At 34.8% G+C, this 21,832-nt stretch overlaps 3 protein-coding genes across 7 annotated transcripts; 2 read left to right on the forward strand and 1 right to left on the reverse strand.

The window, feature by feature from the left end:
• Positions 1 to 1,079: 1,079 nt before the first annotated feature.
• Positions 1,080 to 4,723, reverse strand: LOC110823568 (Ribosomal protein L10 family protein). 3 transcript variants are annotated; one of them, XM_022053965.2, is made up of 8 exons: positions 4,558 to 4,723; positions 4,259 to 4,424; positions 2,854 to 2,944; positions 2,703 to 2,761; positions 2,099 to 2,159; positions 1,753 to 1,843; positions 1,586 to 1,662; positions 1,080 to 1,399 (listed from the first exon to the last, which is right to left on the reverse strand). In XM_022053965.2, the coding sequence occupies exons 1-8, from the start codon at positions 4,583 to 4,585 to the stop codon at positions 1,283 to 1,285; spliced, it is 690 nt and encodes a 229-aa protein (XP_021909657.2). In that variant the 5' UTR covers positions 4,586 to 4,723; the 3' UTR covers positions 1,080 to 1,282. The 3 variants fall into 3 exon arrangements, with proteins under 3 accessions (XP_021909657.2, XP_021909656.2, XP_088070037.1); XM_022053964.2 differs by having other exon boundaries at positions 2,099 to 2,162; XM_088213911.1 differs by having other exon boundaries at positions 1,175 to 1,442; positions 2,099 to 2,162.
• A 397-nt stretch (positions 4,724 to 5,120) lies between these two features.
• Positions 5,121 to 17,005, forward strand: LOC110823893 (kinetochore protein). 2 transcript variants are annotated; one of them, XM_022054391.2, is made up of 5 exons: positions 5,121 to 6,428; positions 6,742 to 6,988; positions 8,671 to 8,817; positions 9,048 to 9,258; positions 16,520 to 17,005. In XM_022054391.2, the coding sequence occupies exons 1-5, from the start codon at positions 5,311 to 5,313 to the stop codon at positions 16,591 to 16,593; spliced, it is 1,797 nt and encodes a 598-aa protein (XP_021910083.2). In that variant the 5' UTR covers positions 5,121 to 5,310; the 3' UTR covers positions 16,594 to 17,005. The 2 variants fall into 2 exon arrangements, with proteins under 2 accessions (XP_021910083.2, XP_088070038.1); XM_088213912.1 differs by lacking the exon at positions 16,520 to 17,005 and adding an exon at positions 15,426 to 16,444.
• Positions 17,006 to 19,610: 2,605 nt separating this feature from the next.
• LOC110823634 (putative WRKY transcription factor 9) lies at positions 19,611 to 21,741 on the forward strand. 2 transcript variants are annotated; one of them, XM_088213913.1, is made up of 5 exons: positions 19,612 to 19,830; positions 20,080 to 20,220; positions 20,336 to 20,713; positions 20,909 to 21,022; positions 21,165 to 21,741. In XM_088213913.1, exons 1-5 carry the CDS (start codon positions 19,654 to 19,656, stop codon positions 21,594 to 21,596), a joined length of 1,242 nt encoding a protein of 413 aa, XP_088070039.1. In that variant the 5' UTR covers positions 19,612 to 19,653; the 3' UTR covers positions 21,597 to 21,741. The 2 variants fall into 2 exon arrangements, with proteins under 2 accessions (XP_088070040.1, XP_088070039.1); XM_088213914.1 differs by lacking the exon at positions 20,909 to 21,022 and having other exon boundaries at positions 19,611 to 19,830.
• Positions 21,742 to 21,832: the final 91 nt, after the last annotated feature.

Raw genomic sequence — 21,832 nt, forward strand, 5'->3', positions numbered from 1 at the left:
AGCAGCGGATTTATTCAAAAGCTCATTTAGTATACAATTTTGTATAATTTTCCAATCAATATGAAAACTAATGGTATCCAATGGGGACTTTACCCATTCAGATTTGACAATAGGTGGTTGAAAGTCTCTAATTTCGATGATAAAAGTAGAAGTTGGTGGGAGGCCTTTGAGACTGAGGACAATGCAAGCTACAGGATGGGCAAAATAATATCCATGGTTACGGATGGATCAAAGGAGCAGGGTCAAGGGATATTATATTTGGGACATAGAGAGAGGAAACAAGGTAAGCTATTTCCTGAGTTGAAGAAACTGGGTGGTTTGGAGGGTAAGAGAGGCTTTGAGGACGGAGGAGATGGAAAGAAGGGAAAAGCATCCGGCTGGAATCAGTCATATAGAATTCAGAAAAATTAAAGTATATAGAGAAATAGGAATTCATCAAACAAAACACATACCTTTAGGACTCCATCGATGCAAAAATGTTGCAAAAAACTTGAGCATAATTTATAAAATCACTGTTGAAACCTCCCAAAAAGTTACATTTATTTGTTGATAAAACTATTTACTATTTCTTTAAAACTCACTTTTTATTCTAAATCAACCATAAAATCAAGAGAAACTATGAATCTATTGCTATGATTCATAATAGAACTTGCTTTACTAATTACAAAATTTTTTTATCAAACATACATCTTCACTCTGATGTAATTGAAACATTCTTTATAAATATAAAAAATAGTTATTAAATCTTTAGTACCATATAAAATCATTCTTCTTTAGTAAGATATTAATACAAATAACATAATGTTTTACGCTACAATTAAAGGATTTCATTCTAAGCAACGGAATTAAAATTATTACTTCCGAAGAATTACCATTGGAAAATAAAAAATTAAAAGACTTCATTCAAAATCTTATCAGAAAAATTACACTGTAAATAGAAAAAGTATCTTTTAAAGAAACATAGGATTCATTACCTTCTATACTTGGATGATCTATGAGAAATTGGAAGCAGATTTAATAACAAAATTTTAAGTTCGCTTGGGGGAAACTCTTCCGCGCCAAAAAATGACGCAAACCAATTAACCAAATATCCAGATTGACAGCCAAGAAAAAGCCCACAAGCCAAACATACAACCTTTACATGCTATTTTGTCTTCAACTAAGGAACCATGCATTACTATGTAAGCCACATTCCACTCTTACTCATCTCCAAACTAGTATTACAAGCAGATTCAGGTAAACATCTAGTCAATTTAATTTAATTTCAACAATTATAAGTCACTTATGCTGACTCAACGTCTGAATCACCCAATCCTTCTATGTAAAGCTCGAATTCCTCGGGGGCCCATCTACAAATCAAGTGAAGCCGGAAGGTAGCCATCTTGATTTCCATCAATCGCTGGATATAAATCGAAATCAGTCACCAGGTCCACTAGAATAAGCTGTTAAAAGATGAGCTTAACTAATAATAAATACATCAGATATAAGATTTTCCCATCTACTTCTTAGCAGAAATTGAGAGTGAATCCTACTTCAAGGGTACCAAGAATCTAAAATGAAAAAACATTTGACTAGTAGAACAAACCAAGATACGAGCTGCCTCAGGTGATAAAGGATTTCCCTCTTCACAAACAACAAAGTCAGAGACCAGTTCCACCACACCTGCAAACCACGTAAGAAATAAGCAACACATCACACTTCTTCCCCCATGTACATGCAACAGACAATGGAAAGAAGAAATAAGTGACAGACCTTTGTTCAACCGTACAGGCATCCCTTGCTTGCGCAAGAATGGCTCCATCTCATGTGTGAACTGTTCTAGATGGCCTTCCTTAAGTTCCACCTGAAAGTTTGTGTAGCACCACTTGATGATAAAGAGTGTAACTGAATCTAGGAAATGAATGATATGTTGATGTCTGGCATAAATGAACAACAGCATGCCAACACAAGAAGCATAAGTGTCAAGATGTTGCTAACTAACAGCAGAGGGAAATAATGCATCCTTAGTTACTTCCAGAGAAATAATTTTCAAAATGGGGTTTCCCCATTTACTCAAGAAATTATGATCATATAGAACAGTACAGGTTCTCACACAAACCTTTTCAGTTGCAGTGGTACCAGTCCTTGCAAAGTCATACTCTTCGTATGTGTTAAACAAACTGCTAAACAATTAGAAAGAAACTTAGAAACAGAACTAGCTCAAAATTATCATTTGAAGGAGAAAGACCAAATATCACAAGAAATAATTTGAATTTCTTTTTTTAATTAAGAAATTAATTTGAATTTCAAATAGAAAGAATAGGAAACGGAAACGATTTTCCACTTCCCTAGGTAAAACAAGAATGATCTCACAATATATATATCACAGGAATCAACGAATATTAGCTTCTTCAAGTAAGACTATCATCCCACACTCTTATTATGTTTCTACTTCTTTCCCCAACTAATTCTCATTACTATTGGAGAAGGCATTACCAATTGTCTTGCCATTATGTGCTTTATCTATAACAATTTTGAATATGAAAGAAGCACATTTACATTAGTTCTCCAATATGGAAAGAAGAAATGGGCAATGAGCAGTAACATTGTTTCCTACAACTATCACATTAGCTTCACAAAAATGGTACACTCAAATTCCTCTTTCTGATCCTTCTATCCTTTTAAAAAACAAGCATAAAGGTAGTAAGATCCTAAAAAATTACCCTTCAACCTCCTCTTTTGACATGTTAGTAAGAAGAAGTCCACTATCTCCACGAAGAAGCTGAAGAAAAATTCAATGAGACAGAAAAGACATGATAAGCAACTTGATTTATGATTAAAACTTTTCAGGAATGCTACAAGAAGCATAATTACCTTAGAAACTTTGTGGATGCCTGGTCGGATCTCGTCAGCAGCAGATCGACCCAGGGCAACCTGCATGACTTTGTTTGATCCAAGGAAAAATCTGAAAAAAAAAGAATGATTTTTTTAAAAGAAATGCAGAGTTGAAAAAGAAATAACCCCTTATTTTGTAAGGACTTGGAGCATAGAGCTTATAAGCTCCTCAACAACATATAGGCTGCTTTATAGTTTTCTTAAAAATAAATGTTTGGTAAATATTGTATGAGCCTACAAATTTTATAAATTTGTTTATGTTGTAAGTGGTCTGTTCTGTCCAAATAACAGTGCACTAATAAAAAAGGAAGAAAACATGTTGTACAAAAAAAATAAATTTTACCAATTATTTTAGTCTTTTACTTGGTAAACACTAGCATTTTTAAGAGACTTTATGAGCTCTCCAAAAAAAAAGTAGATGTCACCAACTTTCTAACAATGTTATTGCAATGACTTGCTATCTTGGTTGTTTACCAAGTGCATATCAAATTAAACACTATTACAGAACTTATAAATTCATGTTCACCAAAAAAATTATTAAAGCCAAACACCCTCTAAATAAAGCAGTAAAAGATCAATGCTCATGTTCTAACACACATAATACATTTAATATAACTGCAGATCCATAGGAATGGTCAAATGAGCATTTAATAACTGGATGATTACGTTTTCCCTAAACTTGAAAATCTAAATAGTCAACCAAATTAAAACAGCATGTTTCAAATTTTATCAATTTCATGAAATTTTTTAATTTTCTTTTTAGAATTTGAAATGAGTAACGACAAAAAAAATTAAGATTATGTTTTGAACAAATAAATAAATTTTGTGGCAATCATTTTGAAACCAACATCTAGTGTAAATAGAAGCTGAAAATTTAGTATAAGATAACAAAAATTGAGGCTATATCAAATTACAAGTGGATTTGGAACACAATCCCAAACTCTATCAATAACGGAATCGAGATCATATATGTTAAATTCTAAAAGAATTGATGGAATTGAATTGCATAATTACAATTCTAATTGAGATTCCCTATAAACTCAATTTTTATTCATCTTCTAGTAACCTTCTCAAACTGCTAATTGAGTTACTTGTAAATTTATAAACAAATGCAGGTCCTTATTTATTCCAAACATAGCCTAAAAGCAGTTTTTATCATTTCTAATTGTTGTTTTAATTTTGAACGACATAGTTAGAAAATAAAAATTAAAAATTACTTTATACTTCAAAACTAGCCTAACATTCCAAATGAATACTCCAAAATAATTTATTTCTAGCATATATATCCCTAAATTTTAATTAATTCTCAAAACTATGACGACAATTTTTATTTCTCATCAAAATCTCACATCCAAACGAAAGGTAGAAAGGTCGATGCACTGACCGGCTGGTAGGCTTGAGCTGTTCTCTGAACTCCTTAAATTTAAGATTTCTCATGTTTTCGAAAGAGAAAACATATATGGAGTTGTAACTCTCCACTGCGTCTCTTATGGAATTCACAATTGATTCCTTGTGTTCCCTCCCCTTCTTCTTCGTCTTGGATAAAGTAACTGCACATCATTCAAATGGGCTATTCAAAAACCTTATACATCATAAAAATAACTTTCCACTTAACTTTTTCGAACTTCACTCCCGCTACCTTTATAAGCTAACCAACAGAAAAGAGAAAGAAAAAACACAGACCTTGTTTATTGCGCTTGGACTTGGGCATGATGGCGATTAATTCTACTACTCAGAAAGAAGAGTAATGAACGATTTCCTTTTCTACAATCTCGAAAGAAAATCCTCCTCTTCCTGTGTTTCCTGTGTAGTTAAGGAGAAAGAAAGGAGGGAGACGCGAGAGAGAGCGAACTTTAAGTAGTGTAGGAGTAGGGTTTATGGGAGAGAAGATGAACGGGCTTAGGGTTGGAAGATAAAATGGGCTTTTTCAGAAAATAATAAGAACGACTCGGGCTTGGGCCTTCGACATTAAATGGGCTGATGCTTGCAATCTGAACTCAAAGAGCTTTTCTTCTTTTTTATTTACAATTTACAATTTTTATTTGGTCCAATTATTTAAAATTAAAATTAATTTAAATTTTTTATCAATTATTTAATATAATTACTTTGAAATAAAAATTTATAATATATATAATTAAAATTAATAATAAAATTGTAATATATACCTAACCCCCAAAATAATATAATTTAATTATCCAACACTAATTTAATATCCTTTAAAATAGATAAGATTTTAACCCCCAAAAAATATGTATTTGAAATATTTGAGCCCTAGTCACTCTCCCTCTCCCTGTCTCTCTCAACATGAAAGCGGGAACCAGTCTCAATTGAAAGACAGCATTTTAATGAAAAACTCAGTCACCAAACGGGAATTCGATCTTCTTCTTTGTATGTTCTACAACAAGAAAACATATAGATATTGGAGATTCCAAGGAAATGAGAGGCAACACTGCCAATCGCCGGCGTCCAACGGAGTCTTTTAATCGGCCACCGCCACCGCCGTTGGATCACCGGCAGTTTGCCAAGTCCCGCGATTCCGATGCGAGTTTCACCAGCGGCCGGCCATCTTCCATCGGCGTAGGCCGCCCCTCCACCGCTGCCGATTTCTACTCCGATCGCTCGCACCAGTCCTCTGCGCTCCGTTCCGTCAATGCCTTCCTCTCCTCTCACTCTGCCCCTCTTTCCCTCCGCGCCAACCCCGTTCCCTCTCTCAAGGAAATCTCAGAGACTCTCAAGTTCCTGCTCTCCTCTCTCGATTATCCTTGTGACGCCGCCTCCAAATGGGATGATCACCTCTTCTTCCTTCTCAAATCCCTAAATTGTCCCTTCAAAGTAAGCAAATCTACTCTTCGTGCCCCCAACACTCCTCACAACTGGCCAAGCGTTCTCGCTCTTCTCCACTGGCTCGTCCAGGTTGCTCTTTCTTTTGAGCATCTCTCCTCCAATTCCAGGGCCTTTGTGGAGAGCAATAGCATGACCGCTTACGCACTTGATAGTTACATGCACTACATCCGCGGCGAGGACGATCTTGAAGAGGAGTTGGACAGGGAGTTCTTGGGGAAGCTGGAGAGGGAGAGGGATGGCGCAAAGGAAAACGTTGGGGTTTTGGAGATGAACGTGACGGAATTGGAGGCGAAGGCGGAGGCACTGCGGACAGGTCCCTCCGACAGGGAGGTCTTGGAGAAGGAGAGAAGTGTGCTGGAAGAGGATGAGAAGAAGTTTCATGCGATGATTGCGGAATTCACGGGGAGGATTGCGGCAGTGGAGAAGGTTCTGGAGGAGAAGGAGAGGGAAATAAGAGCGAAGGAGGAGGAGAAGAAGAAAATTAGTGAGGAAAATGAGGAGCTGAAGAAGAAAGTAGAGCTGCAGACATTTAATGCCAGGGATGCAGAGAGGATGAAGAGGGAGTTGCAGGCCGTGGAGAGGGATGTCGAGGAGTCGGAGATCGCCAGGGATGCCTGGGAACAGAAGTCTTGGGAGCTTGATAGCAAGATTAAGAATCAACTTAATGAACTCGAGACTCTTTGCATGGAGTGCAATCAAGCTCTTAGGAGGTTCTTCAACTCTAAATATTTCATATTTTCACTTCTTATTACTGACTCTAAATCTCCTGCATAAACTCTCCTATTTGCTGGAAACCTAAACATTTAAGCCATAAAGCACGCTCTAATTATGTAAATTTGAATGCATAGTTTTGAAGAGGGAATGGTCTTCCTGTCAGGCAATGAATGAAATTGCCATCATTTCCATATCAAATGCTCATTATTTTAGACATTTTTACTCGCCCAAGCTGTCTCCTTAAATATTTCATAATAAAGCATATTAAGAATTTCATCACTGATATGGCTTTCTTTTCTGTGGCTATAGATTAAAGGTTGATAATGGCTTTCAGTACCATTTGAACGAGAAAGGATCCACACCCATGGAGGTTATGGGCATCGACTACAAATCTACATTGAAGCCTGCACTTGAATCCTTTGCTGATGGATTAAAGAAAGACTCAATGGAAAAATTAGAAGAGCTCATTGCCCTTCAGCATCAATCATCTGAAATGACTACCAGGATTGAGGCAAAAAAAAATCACATTGCCACTCTTCAATCCCATATTAATGAAGTAAGTTTTTAGCAGTAGATGCATATTTATTCTTTTCTGCTTATTTTCTAATATCTTTCAAAACTCAAACTATGTTTATAACAAAATGGGAAATTAAACTGGATTGTTCTGTTCCTCACTGAATTAGGAATGGATTACATCTATGACTAGCGATTCCTGATTGTTTCTGGTATACGTCATCTAATGGAAGTTCTTTTTGACCTTAAGTGACACAAATTCTATCATTTCTTTCTTTGCCATCCTCACTTTCTTATTCAAAGTATTTAGTCAGGTATATAGGCAATGGTGGCTAGATGTCTACATTGAGGCTTTATTTCCAGTCACTTGGGAGTATTCAGTGATTGGTTTGTTGATATACTCATTTAGTGAATGATATGAAATTTGGTTCCGAAAACAGGGGTTGGAAACAATGGTGAAGATGTAGGTTGTGCATTTTTTGAACACGTTGATGTGATGTTTTCATTATCAGAAGAAAAACAGAATCCATATAAACATTGAATATCTTTTCTCTGGAGACTGAAAGGAAAAGAAATCAGAAGCTTAAGATGATAAAATGCTGTTTTCAATTTCTAGAAAATGAAAATGATATCCATATTTAAACAAAATAATATTATTACTACTCTGTCTACATATAAAATAAATATCTTGTCAAATTCCTTTGACATCCCCTACAAACATTAACTTATCATGTCCATGTGATCTTAAAGTTGCTATTATTGCCTTTGCCATAAATTATCAGGCTTAATTTAGCAGGCTCTAAAAAGTTATAGGTTCTTTGTGATTTTAAAGCTGACCTTATTACCTTTGACATATAGTGATTGGGGTTAATCAAGCAGGTTGTTGGAAATATTGTATGATTTGTGTGCTTTTTAAAAATAATAATAATAATAATTCTGTTTCTTCTTTCGGAATGGGAGAAGTTGATGTGACTGGAAAGGAAAATGATTTAGTTCATACTTTTGGTAGTTGTTAATGTTTTGCTCTTTGTCATCGAATCTTTGTTAACTTTCTTTCTTTGCACTGCACAACTTTGCTACTTAGTTACTTCTATTAAGTTTTAAAAATTGGAATCTAGGTGTAGGAAAATTAAGTGAAGTTAGTTCCGCACGTTTTATTGGGCTGACAATAAGTTTTGCATCTTCTCAAATTTGAAGGCCAGAGTATATTTGTTTCAACTACATAAACTACAATCTATAAATATCATTTATGTAAATTGATTAATCCTGAGGGAAAGGACTGAGCCTCTTCTGGCTCAACATCACTAGGTTTCCTACTGGAACATCACAGCCCCAACATATGCTTTCTAAACAATTGTAAAGTGCAGTGAAAAGAGGCACTTGATGAAGCAGACTTCTTGGCTTAATTGCAACTGTTTTGTTGAGGTGGTGCATCCTTCTTGCGATGGATTTGCCTAGAGATCCTTCTTGTCTTAATTCTTGAATTGAATACTAGCTCTACTTGGAATTACAACCTGCCAAACTGTTTTTCCCCAATTATGCGAACAAACATCCTCCATTTCAGAATAAGTCCCAACTCTGGAATGCCTAATGTTACTGGCTGTTAGATCTTCAAACTTCTTTTCCTTAGCTTCAATTTCCCACAATAAAAGATTGGAAAAGAAGTAGTTTATGGAAGTGCCATTGTCCAATCTTTTTCTCTGCATTGATAAAATTTCTTTTCAGATGGAAGACAAGTTGAACTCGTGGAAGAAGGAAATTCAGGTCGACACTTGTAGATGTGCAGTAGAAGTTAAAAAGATGATGGAGGATGTTCACAATGAGGCTTATAATTTGGATATCATGGAAAAAGAAGCATCAGAGGTTTTGAAGGTATGGCCTTTCTAGTAACTGAATATTTTGAATTCATGATCAGCATTTTGAAAAATGTGGCCAAATTTAATTTTGACATATACCCAGCACCACATTTGAAGGCAATTCAGGAATGTAGTTTCTTCACTTTGATATTATACATTTCATTGACATATTACTGATCAGGCTTAACTTTTGTGAGGAGATAGATATAATTAGACATGTCTAACCAAGTTTCATATGTCCATTAGGCTGCTGAGCTGAAGTTGCAGGAAGTTATCAAACAAAACGAGGAAGAAATTCAGATGCGCGCATGTGAACTCTTTGCTTTGGTTGATTCAGTTTCAAAATACAAGGAATACATGGCATCCAGAATTTCAGAGATGAAAAGTGAACTTGCGGAAGCTGCAGTCACAGTAACAGATGTTTTTAAGGGATCCTTATCAGTACAAGCTGGTGTAGGTAATGATGTCACCCGCTAATGTTAGTTGCTATATATTACCTACTTTGTTTTACCTTTTCTTTTGTTCATGGTCAGGCAACTAATTATCTGCTGCCTAGTGCTGGCACTATGACTTCATTTTGTTGTTTGTAACTTGTGATACAGTGAAAGGAAATTACCAAATTATGATATAAAAACTGTGTTTAGTTTGTCTATTTACATAAGATAATGACAACAGCCATACAGAAGAGGTTTTTTTTTTTTTTTTTCGAAAAGAAATCCCAATGAAATCATTAATAAGAAGATTTTGGACAGACAACACTAAATTCAATTTTCATTAGTAATTAGGAAGCTAAAATTTGGACAGGCAAGAAGATTTTTCTAAATTTAATAAGAATAGTTAAGTCCGAATTTTCCTGCATTAATTCTACTTTTTTCTTGGTAGAATTTTCTTCTTAAAAAAATTCTAATTTGTATTAGGATTAATTTTCAGCAGTTCTTTACGTTAGGAACAGGTTATTTTTAGTTCTAGAGAGTTATAAATACCTTGTAAATCACTCTTTTATATTCACTTTATCATTAATAATATTCTCATAGGTATCTTTCTATTTGTCCTAGTACATTTCTAGTCATTGATTGCTAGGATGGTTAAGGGATGACCCTCGTGAGCTGCAATTTAGGAACAACATGCAACATTAGATAGACCATAACAAACTGCGGAGCGCGGCTTTGAAGAGATCACATAAAAATTGATTCACCAAGTATTTGAAACTATTGATGGACTTTGATTTCAGTGTTTGAAACCATCCCTGGCCTCTTTCTAGGGTGAACGATAAACTTGTGCAATATGGCTTCCATTGTCTATCAGGATTCTATGGTCTTTTTACAGCAATCTGGTCCACATGATCATCTATCCCCTTGTACTTAAATTTTGATGGGATTGCCTCTTCTACCATACTATTTAACACAATATTATACTTGAAGAAATATGAGTCATCTTTGAAGAGCTTAACCTCAAGTTTTTCCAGACGGTTCTATGTACTAACTGTTATGCCAGTTTTAACAGTCTTATTAGGGTTGGTCAATTTGTTTTCTTGATTATTGACCTCCTTCCTAGTGTTTCTTAAGCATCTTCAGGTTGTTTGCTCCTTCATCTGGCTGTGGTTGATATCTTCTTGCACTTGCAGGTTGCTCATCATCTTTCTAAGTTTGTCTCATGCTTCTTAATGGAGGTCAAGTTGCAGGCCTTCATATTCATCAACTAACATGAAAACTCAATATCTTGATTTCCTTTACAACTGGAGTAAGGTTGTTGTACTTATGCCCGAGTATCAAATTACCAGGAGGTGAATGTTTCGAGGATGTTGGTTGGTTCGGAGCTAAATAGGACCAGATCGAAATTTTTTGCCCTTTGATTTTGGAATAAGAATTTTTTTAATGATTTCTAATTGAAAAAATAATGATAAAATCGATAAAAATTAAAACAAATAATAAGTTCATAAATAATAATCATTGGTCAATTTTATAATTAATAAAATTAATAAAACTAATAATAATTCATAAGGTATCAATCTATAATCAAAATTTTTAACATTTTATTTGATTTGGATGGAGGATTGTACCGAATTTGAATTTTTAATTTGTCTAACTTTAGACCAAGATCAAATTGTAAATACCCCTAGGATGTCTCAACTTGACACTTCGGGAGTTTAATTTTTTGTTTGTGCGTTTCTCTTATCACCATAGTCACTCTTTTGTTCATTTAGATAACATTGATGATGTCTCTAGAATCGTGTTTAACCCAAGTATATGTACTATCTTGTGGGGATCTTATGAAATGCATCTTACTTGGAAGAAAATGGTATATCTTTATAAATGAGGATATTTCATGATAGTGCAAACCTTCCATTTGAGTGAATCTTTTGGCTACAAGTTTAGATTTTTATTTTTCAATTGTCCCATCTGCATTAAACTTTACTTTAAATGCTCACTTATGTCTAATAAATTTCTTTCCATTCGACAAATTTGTGACTTTATAGGTCTTATTTTCCTCTAGGACATTAATTTCATCTCTCATGGCCATCACCTAATTAATATTTTCACAAGCCTCTTCATATGAAATTGGTTCCCTTTGTGTGCTTAAAGCCAACATATACTTCTTATATTTGTCAATAATCCGATTATATGAGACAATTGAGGATATGAGAATTGTTCTACCTAATGACGGGTCTCCTACAGGCTGTTGTGGGGAAGTCAAAATATTGACTTGCTCACACACAATCTTTTAAATAAGGGGGTACTCTTCTAACTTTATTTGATCTTCTCCTCAAGTGACTGCCATTTACATTAGTGTCATTATGTACAAGAACTTTATTTGTCTCTCTTTTCTCAAGTGTTGATGGTGGTGAGTGGGCATATGTGATCGCTTCATTCAATTGTCCACACTGTGCATTAGGATGTACGTTTACTGCTACAGGCTCCTTGTCAGATCTCCTGCAAGATGGGCATTTGCTAATTTTTCCATTTCAACATCTCCTAGGTTTAGAGTACTGTCTTTCAGAGCTATTATTCACCATTTTGCAAGGAAACATATTCTCATGGAATATCACATTCCTTAAGATAATGATTATGTTTGTTTCCATATCGAGCACCTTATATCCCTTCAGACCAAAAGGATACCCTAGGAAAATGCACTTCTTTGCTTTGGGATTGATTTAATTTTACCATTTCTCAAGGTGGATGCAAGCCAAGCATGTAAAAGTTCAAAAATAGGAAAATAAAATAATACTGAAATTTATTAATTAGAGGAAGTAGTTTGGAGTTTAGGGTTACATTTTTTTCACAGTTTACTTAAAACGTCTAATAAAGTTACGGGCATTTTTTTAAAGAATATAAATGAAAAAGAGTAATAAGAAGAACTAATGTGCTCAACCTCTACTCGAAACAGGAAAAATAGAGAGACAATCTTCTAACTAGCTTTCTTCCTGTTTAAGATTCGGATTTTGGTTGTTCTAATCTGAAATGGTTAATGATATAGGGGTGAGCTACACTAACTCAGTAATAATATCAATGTTTTACCACTGATTCGGAAAATTAAAGATTTGTAAAAATCGTAAAACAATCAATTGAGTCTATTTTTTAATAAATTTGTTTAACTGAAAGCATTAACTTTCTTAACTCACCTGTAAGTGTTTAAATGTTATTGATGAAAATAAGAATTATAATAGTAATTTACTTTACGCATTCTAAAAGCCAACAACAATTAACCTTTATCATTTCAATTTGCCTACTAGTGCTGTTGGGGGTTCATAGGGGTCCCTACTATATGTAGACCAAAAATTCATTTTATTAATCAAATGGTCATCCCCGTGCCCTGTCCGGTAATAAGTACCAAACAAACAACCATCTCAATACTCTGTCCAGTATGAAATTAAACAATTTTCAACCTCTTCCGATATTGGACTTCTCAGTCCCGTTCGACTGAGAGTAACATCTACAGTAAAGTTATCCTATACACCAAGTCCGTACACTCTTTCCTAAGGCACCCTGTAAGCCCTGTTTATTTAACCCAATTTATTTTTGATTATGCTTTCTATTATCTATTATTTAGCCTTAAGAGACCCGTACATTTATATCACAAACATATGAGTGGACATTCTAAGATAGGTACATAAATTAAGGATGCATTATACCGAAGAAACATGTTATACACACAATAGAATGACTGGACAATATAGATTGAGAGACCTTACCATGTTAGCCATAAATTTAAAGCAAATAAATTAATATAAGCATAACAATGAATGGATAAGCATGATAAACAACTAAAGAATGTAAATACTACAATTAAAACTCAAAATAGGTATAAAATGACTGGTTACTTGCTCTATTTGTTACCTGTACTTAATTAATTAAATAACCACCAATTAACTAAAATTCCGTTTATTATTAGTTTAGATTCAATTTAACCGTAACAGAAAAAATGGGTGAGGGATTCTTACCCTGCGTCAATGTCCGAAACCCCACCTTTTTTACTACGCTTTTCGATGGTTCTTGGTTCCTGGATTTCTTGAGGTTTTCTGCTAAAATCAAAACTTACGTCAAAATAATGCGGAAATACGCGAAAAAACAGCCAAAAGGGAAAAAAATCTTACGGGGGTCGATTTAGGGTTCTGGCACGGTGCTGCCGCCATGCTCCGCCTTCGGTTTCTCCTAAGGCGGATCCTCGTCTCAATCAGGCCGGTTTCGGCCGTTTGTGGGTGAAATCCTGTTCAATTTGTGGTTAGGCGGCGTTTGTCGATGGAAAAAGGAAGAAAATAAGGGACTTACCGATGTTTTCGATCTTCGGCGCAGCGACTCAGTCGGGCTCCGTCGTTCTTCCTTCGCGGCTCATGGCTTTTTTTATCACCCTGCACTGCACTGGAACACACATTAGATGGTCTAGGGTCGAGAAACAGAAGGAACGAGAAAGGATTTCAGGTTCACCAGAGCGTTTTTTGATTTTGGGTGCGGCGGCTCAGCCGAGCTCCGCCCTCCGTTTACGGCTTTTTCTCGAATTTTTCTGCATCAAGAAGTGTTTTGAGTAGTTTAGAATAGAAAAACGGGACAAACGAGATAAAATCGCGCTTACTGGCGTCGATTTGGGTCTATGGTGCGACGGCAACAGTGGGTAGCTTCTCCTCTGGCCGCCCTTTTCTTCTTCTCTGGCGAGCAAGTGTGCAACTAGGGTTAGGGTTTTGATGGAATATGAGTTTAAATATTCCCCTCCTTTCGATCTGGACTGTCTATCCGGGTCCACATGGTGCGTCCTCAGCCATCTGATCGTGCCTAATAGGGAGAACGGATTTGGGTTGTTCGATTAAAAGCGTGTGGACCGTTCGATCGCGTCTAATGAGGAAATAGATCTGAGTTGTTCGTGCGCGCAAAAGTGAACACGGGCTGTTGGATCGCTTGGCACGTGGATTGCCCGCGTGGCTTACCGTGTGGAACTCGTGCTGACGTGTCTGCCACGCAGCGTACGGCAACTGACCATGCTACTGACATGGTTGTCCTACGTGGTCGCTTTTCCTTTTTTTGCTATTTGATCCCCACTTTCAGTTTTTCTTTTCAAATAGGTTCTCCCTTATTTTTAGTTTGGCTTCTTCCTTTTGAAATTATTTTAAAGATATTCAAAATGCATATATCCAAAAACAATTTTAAAAAAAATTAAAATTAAGCATTTTTATTATTATTATTAAATTGAGGACTTACCGGTGTTTTCGATCTTTGGCGCGACGGCTCAACCGGGCTCCGTCGTTCCTTTTTCGCAGCTCGTGGCTTTTTTGGTCACCTTACACCGGAAAACACGTTAGATGGCTTAGGGTCGAGAAACGAAAGGAACAAGAAAGGATTTTGGGTTCACCAGAGCGTTTTTTTTTATTTTTGGTGTGGCGGCTCAATCGAGCTCCACCCTCCGTTTATGGCTTTTCTTCGAGTTTTCCTGTATCAAGAAGTGTTTTAGGTAGCTTAGAATGGAAAAACGTGACGAATGAGAGAAAATCGCGTTTACGGGCGTCGTTTTAGGTCTTCGGTGCGGCGGCGACAGTGGTTGGCTTCTCCTCCAACCGCCCTTTTTTTCTTCTCTTGCGAGCAGGTATGCAACTAAGGTAAGGGTTTTGATGGAAGAGGAGTTTAAATATTCCCCTCCTTTCGATTTGGACCTTCCATTCGGGTCCACATGGTACATCCTCAGCCGTCCGATCACACTTAATAGAAGAACGGATTTGGACCGTTCGATTGAAGGCGTGTAGACTGTTCGATCACGCCTAATGAGGAAATAAATTTGAGTTGTTCGTGCGCGCAAGAGTGAACACAGACCATTGGATCACTTGGCACATGGATTGCCCGCGTGGCTTACCACGTGGAATGCGTGCTAACGTGTCCGCCACACAACGCACAGCGACTGGCCGTGCTACTGACGTGGTTGTCCTACGTAGCTGTTTTTTCATTTTTTGCTATTTGATCCCTACTTTCAATTTTTCTTTTCAAATGGGTTCTTCCTTATTTTCAGTTTGGTTTCTTTTTTTGAAATTGTTTTAAAGATATTCAAAATGCATATATTCAAAAAAAATTCTAAAAAAATTAAAATTAAACATTTATTATTATTATTATTAAAATTAGTGTATGTCATCTCGAACTTAAATTTCAGGTTCGGGATGTTACAAAGCAACCAAATACTCTAAGATGTCTGTATTCTGGCTTGGTCTGAAAGAACACTTCATACAGAGTTTTATGATTGATGACTAGTGAAAGCACTTTGTTCATGAGGTACACTGTTGTCAAGACAAAATCACTCCAGTCTTTCAGCTCAACTCCACTTTGGAATTTTAGGGCTCTAGCAATGTTGAGGATCTGTAGGCGCCTCCTTTCTCCTTGTCATTATGTTCAGAGGTTTTAACATAAACTTTTTGGTATATGATTCCCTTCTCTATATAGAAACTCTTCATCTCAAATTCTTTCTCATTGTCACTGCAAGTTATTCTGATTTTCTTATTGAACTGTGTCTCAATCATGATAATAAAATTTTTAGGTTTAGGCTGGTCCCAGCCTTATATTTCATTAAATAGACCCATACACATCTACTATAGTCATTCATAATGGTATGAAAGTAGCAATATCCATCATATGAAATTTCATTGCAAGATATTCAAATATTACAATATATCAACTCAAAACATTATTTACTCCTATGTTCACTAACACAAAATGAGAGTCTATGCATTTTAACCAGAGCATAAATTCAAGGTTTGCAGTTCTTATTCCTCAAAATTACATGAGGGGAAGCCTGATAAGGACTATGATGGATGTCCAAGGTGATGGTGTCAAAGATTGAATGTTTCACCTTGATTAAGGGCCGAGAGCACTATGCTAGAGAATCCTTGTTGAGACTGGTTTGGAAGACTTTCATGTTGCTTGAATTGATACAATCCATCCTTCATCTCACCCACTCCAAGTGTTTTTCAAGTTATAAGGTCCTATATCATGCAAACCTCCTGTGAGAATATTAGATAACACCTAGAATCTTCAGTCAACCTTCTAGCAGATATCAAATTGAACTTAAATAATGGTATACACAAAAACATTCTGAAGAACCAGTTTATCAGTTATACCCACAATTGCAACATTCAGAAGTGTTTGTCATAGTACTGGTATATAAATATGTTGTTGATATGATATGGTCTAATGCACTAGTGTCTATGATCTATAGAATGATTGAATGATTTTTTATCTTGTTACATTAAGGGAAAGAGACATCAGAGAAACTAGTTACCTGTGTGGAAGCAGAAGGTGATTGTACCATGTGTGCTGAGGATTGATTGTGCTGTAGTGTCATGAGTTGAGTGTACTGTTCCTTGTGATGATAAGTTGTTTTTCTGGATCTGGATGTTCATGTGTAACTTGGGGGGAGACATGATTTACATTAGAGCGCCTGACTTTATGCTAGACTTCTGCCTTTTCGGGTATCCTTGGAGCTTGAGCAAGTCTTTACAATATGTGTAGGCATGTTATAATTGGAACACGAATGTATATTAGAATTTGTCTTAAAACATTGCTCTAAAGAATGTTCTTCCATTTTGCAAAGAGAGCATTAATATTTCTCATTGTTTGTTTCTCTATTACTGAAAGTTAGAGCTCTATTAATTGTACTGTCTAGTGGGATTTTCTACATTTTTGTTCTTGCTGGATGATCGAGTACACTTCAATCAAAATAGGAAAAGGCTTTATCAATTGTTATCTAAGCGCTAGTGGCTTTGTAAGACCTGTTTAAACCCATGAGAAACTTCATTACGGTCTTTTTGTTGGTATTCAATTATGGTTTTTAATCATTCACGAGTACAATTCCGAATAAACTCTAATTCATCAACTCATCAAACAATATTTTAACTTTGAGAAATAAACATTTATAGGCTCTAGAAAAGACTATTTGGACTAGAAGGATTTAGGATGGTTCCACTTGAAGGTGATGAATTTTGTGAAAAGTCATCTAATTTGAGTTGTTCTTTATTCCTTGCTCTGATACCATGCAAGAAAGTACTTCAATGCTGTTACTAAACAGGATTTGCGAAGATTTGCAAAAGAAACGAAAAACAACCACAAGAAATGCCAGAAAAATTTGCAGACGACAGCTTGCTGAGAGAAATCTTAATAGGTTTTTTATATTTATATTTATATTTATATTTAATTTCAGATGCTTCAAATGAAAAAAAATTAGGTATTCATATATCGAGTAAGGGGGATGTACACCTCTTATAGAACTTACCAAAACCTGTTTTAACATGATATATAGATACGTACGTATATACATATGCTTGAGAAACACATGCTTCCATTGGAGCAACGCAGCCCACATTCTTTTCCTCTCACTCGAGCAGCCCTTTTCTCCTATGACTCTAGGCTCAGCCAGCCAAATTCATTAACAAATACGAACAAACTAAGCCAGGTCTACTTTATCTTATTGGTTAAGGAAAAATTTTATGCAATCTTTATTGTTAATGAAAGTATTGACCTTTTTTAAGCAGAAAACTCGGTATTTTATGCCAAAATTTGAGAATGAAATTAATCAAATAGGAATATCACCTGGGGATATTGTTTTGATTGCTAGATAATTTAAATTTAAGCATAGATCAAAGAAATATCAAACTGACAACAATGACTTCTGTGCTTACGAAAAACAAAAAGAGAGAGAGAGAGAGAAAAAACAATTTAATTGATGAAATAAAGTCTCCCATGTTAACGTGGGTTATGCTTAGAAAGATGATTAAGTGATTAGTTAAATATAATTAGTAAGATTTAATAATAATTAATTAAGAGAAAGGTGTGGGAAGTTGTAGTTGACGTATTCAAGATCTGATCCCAATGTTCTTTTTTATTTGTTATGGGATTTCGTACGGGGCTCATATTCCATGTGGAGAAGATGATGTCATGTGATCCATTTAATTAATCTTTATTAATGAATTCATTTTTTTAATCCCAATATCTCAAGGGTTTTGATCAATGCATGTTTAATATATATATATATATATATATGGTTGAAAATTGCTTCTCAAGCACCACTCATCCTGCAAGTCTAAGGAAATTATTATAATGCATAATTTCATCAAATCTCCTCTTTTGTTTTTAACAAAAGTGAAAAAAGAACTCTTTTATTTTTTCATGGTAATTGATTAACAAAAATGTCTAATTGACTTGTGATTTTTGGAGTACAGTATATTTAATTTACTGTATATATAATTAAATAAGCAGAATCAATCTTCAAATATTATGTAATAATAAAAATCTTCATTTACTATGCATGAATGCATATATATACACACATATATATAAACTTATGTACTATGAATGCATGTGTTACAATTACTCTTTAAATGGTATAAAATTGTATTGAGAATGATTTTGGTTACAAGAAAAAATCCATTAATTTTATCATCATATCTTCAGACACCTAGATAAATTTCTGATTTGTAATCATGTATGCATGTGTATGGTAGATTTATACATACGACTCATACATACATTTATAAACAAGAATATATATCTAACATGCCCAAGTTTATAAAGAAATTATTCAATGGAATATATAGCATAAAAGAGGGAAAAAAAGTAATTATGAGGATTATTACACAAAATCCGGAGTACTTACATATATCACCAGAGGTGGCTATTAATTATATATGTAATAGAGGGTTGCCAAATGATAGTTGATTACGTAGGGATACTACTTACTTGTATGTATGTGTATATATGTATATATATATATATTATAATTACATGATAGAGGATGAAAAATTCAGGAAGGGGAAGGCAAGAAAATTAGGACGCCTAATGTAAGTAGAAGATAAAATTTTCTTTTAATTCAACAGCTACCTAATTAATAGTTAATGGTTTGTTTTAGTGGAAATCAATTTGATTAATTTAGGTAGACCTTGAATTAAAGTATGACCTAATTTTCATACTTATATATTTCTATTAAATTATGATATTTGAATGAAAAGAAAAGGAGAATTAGGGTTTATTACTTACTTGAGAAAATTCCCATTAACCAGAAATATTAGCTTAGAAGGTGGGGATAAAAATGTCCATCAACAAGTAGGGTGGCAATAGGCAATAAAGAACATGGGGAGAGTGGTCTAGTCAACTTGTAATTATTATGATCTATACTTATAATTATAATTATAATAGTAATTAAGGTGCAACTAATTAATATATAAAAAAAAAAGAAATTAATTAATTAAAGTCAAAGCTAGATGCGTCCTATATACAGTTTTGCGAGCAGAGAATTGATATTGGCGCCTTAAAAGTAGCAGTAATATATATATATATATATATATATATATATACATACAGAGAGAGAGAGAGAGAAGTTTTTGTGTTTACAGATGGAGAAAGAGGCAACTGAGATTGATCTTTCTCTCAGACTGGAGACCTTAGAAGATGAGAAAGAAGAAGAAGAAGAAGAAGATCATGATGGTAATTTATTACTACAACAACCGCAAGAATTATATACAGAGGGTCAGAATAATATTTCACTGCAGCAAAACTTGAACACGCATGAGGTACGTACTGTATATATATGTACACACACAAACACATATACACCATATTGTAAATCTGACCTTTTCTTTTCTAATCTGGGATTGGTCATACTGATAATTAATCTCATATGCAATTAAACTCAACTTTGAGTTTTGAACTTACTATATGGTTACGACAAATCTAGCGATACATATGTGTTTAATTAAAAAGTCATCATAATACTATTTTGCAATTTTTTCTAATATATATATATATATATATGTATATAGTTATGTGGGTTGCATATGGAGATGAAGCGTATGAAGGAAGAGAACAAAGTGTTGAGGAAGGTAGTAGAACAAACCATAAAAGATTATCATGATCTGCAACTCAAACTTTCTCTTATCCACCAAAATAATCCCATTTCTAAGGTAATTAGCTATATAGTATATGTATATATCTAGATGGGTTTGATTTATTTTAATCATGCGTATGTAGATCTTAATCAATTATGATGATTAATTATTATAATATATATATATGTAGGATATTCCTGAAATAAACTCCAACGATAATGAAAGTGGTTCTCATCATCATCATCAAGTTGAAAAGACAAAGATTAATGTACTTGGTGATGAAGCATTAGACGAAGATGATGATGGTGGTGATATGAACATTAGCGAACAGTACAGATCAGGTCCATCACAAGATGAACTGGGTTTATCTCTCAGGCTACACACAAATACAAATTTAGATCTCCAATTAGAACCTGCTGATCAGAAACAAGAAAAGTCTGCACCCAATTCCACACTGCAACGCAACAAGTTCCATCATCACTTGTCTGGAATCACAATGTCGCATGTCAGCAACCCACCTAACAGAAAAGCTAGGGTTTCTGTAAGAGCCAGATGTCAATCATCAACTGTGAGTTCAGTCTTTTCATGTATACATTCATCTATGTACATATACACATACCACTATCTCTTTGCACTTGCATAATTACCTGTGATCACAAAAGATAACAATATACATACATGGAAGATCTGCAAGTAGGCGTGTAATTTAGCATATAGCAAAATAATTAGATATTGGAATTGAAATGTGTAATCATGAATTTAGATGAATGATGGGTGTCAATGGAGAAAATATGGTCAAAAGATTTCCAAAGGAAATCCTTGTCCACGAGCTTATTATCGTTGCACCGTAGCCCCAGGATGTCCTGTTAGAAAACAGGTAAACTTCTAAAATCCCTATGGACATAATAGCCTTTTTTGAATTTAAATATTTGATGTAATTCAATAATTTAATCATAACGAAAGACTGGTAATCAGACTTAGAGTTAGAACTAATAAAATATAGATTTATATCTACATAGGTCCAAAGGTGCATAGAAGATATGTCAATTTTGATAACGACGTACGAGGGAACTCATAATCATCCGCTCCCTGTTGGTGCAACAGCCATGGCAGCTTCAACAACTTCTGCAGCTGCAGCTTCATTCATGTTACTAGATTCAAGTAATGCACTATCATCATCTGCACATGTTAATTTACCAAATTACCATTACTACTATCCCTCCAACAGTAAGACCATGAACTCTTATGATCCTTATAAGGGGATTGTTCTTGATCTCACAAACCATGCAACTGATCAAATCCTAAAAAATTCAGCGCCACAGTCCTGGAATATCCCTACAGGAACACCATCAATGTCGACAGATGCTGCAATTGCATCTGATCCAAAGTTTAGGGTAGCTATGGCAGCTGCTATCACATCTTTTATTAACAAGGAAAACACTACTAGTTAGTAGTAGTAGCAGCAAGTTACTATGACATTCAATTCAATATTTACAGATACTATAATTTTTTTGGGCAACTGTTTTTGTTTTTAGCATGTATAATAAGTTATTATTTCTCTCTTTCAGGATCTATACAGTTTTAATTCCTAATTGAGTATAACGTATTTTTTCTATAAAAATGTTAAAGCAATAAGAAATTAGTAAATGTATAGATATATCATATGGTTGTATACCTTTAAAATTTA

The sequence above is a fragment of the Carica papaya genome, chromosome 2 (genome assembly GCF_054855325.1).
Source record: "Carica papaya isolate Zhongbai chromosome 2, ASM5485532v1, whole genome shotgun sequence".
Taxonomy (NCBI): domain Eukaryota; kingdom Viridiplantae; phylum Streptophyta; class Magnoliopsida; order Brassicales; family Caricaceae; genus Carica; species Carica papaya.